The 4,508-nt window shown below is 37.9% G+C and overlaps 1 protein-coding gene across 1 annotated transcript; it reads left to right on the forward strand.

Moving 5' to 3' along the window:
- The first annotated feature begins 354 nt into the window (after positions 1-354).
- On the forward strand, positions 355-4,344 carry b9d1 (B9 protein domain 1). Its single transcript, XM_040123504.1, has 7 exons — positions 355-555; positions 708-776; positions 1,830-1,941; positions 2,129-2,225; positions 2,480-2,542; positions 3,298-3,365; positions 3,894-4,344. The coding sequence occupies exons 1-7, from the start codon at positions 409-411 to the stop codon at positions 4,049-4,051; spliced, it is 714 nt and encodes a 237-aa protein (XP_039979438.1). The 5' UTR covers positions 355-408; the 3' UTR covers positions 4,052-4,344.
- Positions 4,345-4,508: the final 164 nt, after the last annotated feature.

Here is a 4,508-nt window from a genome sequence, read left to right on the forward strand (position 1 = left end):
AAAACTCGGAAGGATATTTCGCAGTCTCCCTCTCCACATCAGTGACAAAAAAGATCAAAAACTGCTCAACTCAGTCTCCACTTACTACGTTTCTGACGCTTGCGCCACATCTCGCGGCCTTCTCGGTTGCCATGCAGTTTGCTTAATGAAAACGCGGTATTTTTTTGATTAAAGGAACTCCTGTAACAACATTGTACAAGGTGTAGAAGTTAGTTTCCAGCGCAGGTGAGGGCATCTTTTGAGTCGGGTGAACCCGCAGCGCGTGTATGCGGGGTCGAAACACTGCCGCCATCTTGTGGACATTATTGCTATTTGAGCAACTCTTGGGCGCCTCCGTTCAGTTTGGACCTAGCGGGTAGCCGTGAGGAGGAGCAAGCGTCGCCATAGCAACGGACGGGGCTTGGATCAATGATTAGCAGCAGGATTCTTCTAAACCGAGATGAATTAGTCGTGAAACAAAGACTAATTTTTCGTTTACGAACCGAAGCTGTTATGGCCACAAGCAACCCGTCAGTGTTTCTTCTAACGGTGAACGGTCAAATTGAGGGAGCGAATGTGAGTATTTTTCCGTAGTTAGCCTAGCCTAGCAGCTAATTTCAATTAGCATTAGCGATATCGTAGCATGGTTTGTTTTTTTTAATGTTAATTTGTGTTGCGTTACACACAGGTAGGAAGTTGACGTCTTGTTGTGTGGTGTTGTATTTCAGTTTCCAGAGTATGACAACTTGTACTGCAAATACTGTTTTGTCTACGGACACGACTGGGCTCCCACCTCGGTGAGTAGCTGGCGAAAAGACATGAAGAATGTTTCTTTTACACCTGTGTCATGTTATTGATACACTAAACTTCAAGCTCAAAACGTTTTAAAGTTATGTAAGTAAATTGTGCAACTATACTCGATATACTGTCTAAATTCGGTTACCTGAAACTCAAGCAGCGCGAACGTGTTTGCATTTAGAAGCTCTTCTATAAAGGAAGTCTTAAAATAATCCCCAGATTATGTAGCCACAAAATGCATACTTTTCATGCAGTTGTATATTTTAGTGCTGAAAGTGGATCAGGCAATTATTTGCCAAAAAATTGGTAATAAAATCATTGCTTAAGTCAGCAAATGTTCAACATTTGAACAGTTGCTATTTTAATCTTTTTTATCTCACTGTAAAACTTAATATATTAGTGTTTTGGTCTTTTCACTGTGTTCTGGGTATTTGTGATCGGCATCATTCACTAACTTCTGACATTTAATTGACTGAACAACAAATCCATTCATCAAAAATAATCAGCAGCTCAATCGCTAATTAATATAACTGATGGTTGCAGACAGTCTTTGTATATGTATATGCCAGTATCCCTCTAAAATACACTATATGGTTATTATAAGTTACTCATTAATGTTAAGTTTACAAAGCTTTTGTCTGAGTGCATTAAATCTCATCGTGACCAATTTCATCAGGGACTGAGGTGTTAACTTTTGTTAACAAGGTGGTCATCCTTATAAAAATTAATATACAATTAATATATTATTATATATATATATATTTTATATTAATATATGATATATAATATATCAATTAGGCGTTTACCAGGGTATCGATAGGATTTTATTATAAAATTGCAGAGAATGTTTTTAAGGTGCAATAACAGCGCTGCAGTAAAATATCATGGTGCAGTGCTATTTTTCTGTCGAAAAATACTTCTGTCATAGTGTCAAGATAATATAGAAATTTTCACACGCATCCAGCTTTTACAAAACACAGCATAGAAGAGTTAAGCTCATGTCTGGTTATCATCTTACTTGAAAGTCTTTGTGTCTGTCTGTTTCTTTCCAGGGGCTGGAGGAAGGTATCACTCAAATAACCTGTAAAGGAAGTCAGTCTTCCCACAGATTAATATGGAACTTCCCACTTGAAACAACATTTAAGAGCACAAACCCATCTGGATGTAAGCATTACTCACACACATACAGACCACACATAGTTGGTTGGGAGCTGTTGGCGTCATTTATCCATGGACTGATAAATGTCACTGAGTTCCAGTAAGCAAATTCGGGGCCCTGTAGCAGTAATATTCTGTAAAAAAGTATGACTAATACTGAGTATGTAATTAGGATTTCCCTTTCATTTTACAGGGCCTCAGCTTGTGGTAAGTGTGTATGGTCCAGATGTGTTTGGCAATGACGTCGTCCGGGGCTACGGAGCAACACACATCCCCTTCACACCTGGACAGTCAGTATTACTTCCATAAACTTCCTCTTTTTAATTTTTTTTAATAATGCTTTCCTAAGTCATCAATTCTAGTAATACTAGTTCTTGCGTTTTAGGTAACTAGTTAGCAAAAATTCACATCCCTGCCAAAAGCATATGCGTTTCCCTCACAGGAGCTAAGCTTAACCATAGTAAGGTATGGTTCGGTTTCGTTTGATTTGATTTGATTTGATTGAATTGTTCTTGTTTACTTTGTTTTTTTTTTTATTTCCCAGACATACACGAACCATCCCCATGTTTGTTCCTGAGCCCACATGGAGAGTTCAGAAATTCACAAGGTGAGATGTGTGAACAGTTGTGTTTAGTTTTCTCTCTTCCTCTCTCTCTCAGCAGCTGTGGTGCTGTGGCTGATGCATTGTGCGTGCTGGGTGAAGCAGCCGATCTGAGTACTATCAAATATTTACTGCTCCTCTATGTGTGTATGTGAATCCCACTGAGGATAAAGTCTTGGGCCTCTGTCATGCGAAATGCTCCACATCAGTGTGTATTGTTTCCCACGCTGCTGGTATCAGTGCATGGAAAGGCCTGCACAAAGGTATTCACCGTTCCTCCCAACAATACAGTAGGCTAGTACAGATGCACGGGTGCACATCTAGACCTTTGGATTTAAAATTTAAACAGCAACATTAGTAGCAGGTTACTCTCTCAAATTGATCTAAGAAAGTGTGAAGTTTACGTAGGTGGTGCTCTGTTTTGCTCATACACGCTACTTTACATGTACGTTAATGCGTCACTTGCTGTGTACTGGATATGGGAGTGATTTAGAATAGAAAGTGCATAATATTATACGATTGGTTGAATATTTTTTTAGGGCAAGCCTTATCTATGAAGAGTTTATGAAAAGTTAGAAAATTGCTGGAAAAAACAATGTCTGTCTTGGAGTAAAAGGCTAAAATTACCCTAATGTATCGGTGACTAATTCATAAGTCTAATCCTTGTGTAAACTATATAAAATATATACAGTATATTGGCAGTTCCCTTGCAGGTGTAACACCTCTGTGTAGTTTTTAACCTGTTTTCTCCTCTCGCTTAGCTGGCTGTTGGGACGGCGGCCTGAGTACACAGACCCTAAAGTAGTGGCCCAGGGTGAAGGCAGAGAAGGTTTGTCGTGCATTTGTGTCTGTATTTCTCCATTGTGTTTTTGTTTTTTTAAACATCGATAACAGTAACATGTTACGTGTGTAGCAGTTCCCACCTTCTCAATACATAAACTCATTTTGCTGAGAACAACAACTACTGAAACGAAATGTTTCAGAGATGAGTCACTTATAAGTGGGTGGGTTACTTTTTAGGCTGATCTGGACCAGTATAACAGAACTACCTCGACTGAAGAGTGCAGGTGGTCTGAAACCACTCAAATAAAGAGATGTGCATGAGTGGAATTTGGGATTATAATGCTTTTTAGCCAATGTAATGCAAATTGCCTTTACATAGGCAGAAAATATTTGAAAAAGTTACTAAAATAAAATTCCAAAATAATTTTAATGAGGTACACACTTCAATTCCAGTTTAATTCTAATAGTACATTTTCATGTGAAAATTGTTAAGTCTTTTAACATTGTTATTTTGTACGTTAACGTGTTTAAATTACAATTGTAATATGTATCCTTCCCGATTTCTGTGTTGCAGTGACGCGGGTTCGTTCCCAAGGCTTTGTCACCGTCTCCTTTCACATCATGACTAAAGACATGAAGAAGCTGGGTTATGACACAGGCCCATCAAGCCCTGCAAACGCACAGTCGGCAACATCCGGCTGGTCAACAGAAGAACAAGCATACGACACGTAATGACATAAGAGACTTTTTTTCCCCCCTTTGTTAGAGACAAATTGTGGCTGTTCTTAAATTTTTTGCCCTCAAGGATGATTGGTCCCTGCCCAAACAAAAGCACAGCACTCACTTAAATATAAAATGACTCAATTACTTCCTCAGTTATTATGGAACTCCACAATACTGCAACACACACACACAGTGTGGAAATGAAATTATTTTACCAAGATCTTATTACACATTTGAAACCTCTTAAATTTGAATATATTTGTATTTGTTGTTACTATATTTTTTACTTTTTTTAAATAAATGTGGACTTCAGATGTTCATGTTTGAATGTTTTGACTATATTTATATTGTTAGACATATCACTGGAGTTGTTTGGAATCAGTATCATGTAAAAATTGTATATAATAAATATTTATTTATATTTATATATGCACACACATACATATAAGGACACAGAGACACTGGA

This window comes from Xiphias gladius, chromosome 3 (genome assembly GCF_016859285.1).
Source record: "Xiphias gladius isolate SHS-SW01 ecotype Sanya breed wild chromosome 3, ASM1685928v1, whole genome shotgun sequence".
Lineage (NCBI taxonomy): Eukaryota > Metazoa > Chordata > Actinopteri > Istiophoriformes > Xiphiidae > Xiphias > Xiphias gladius.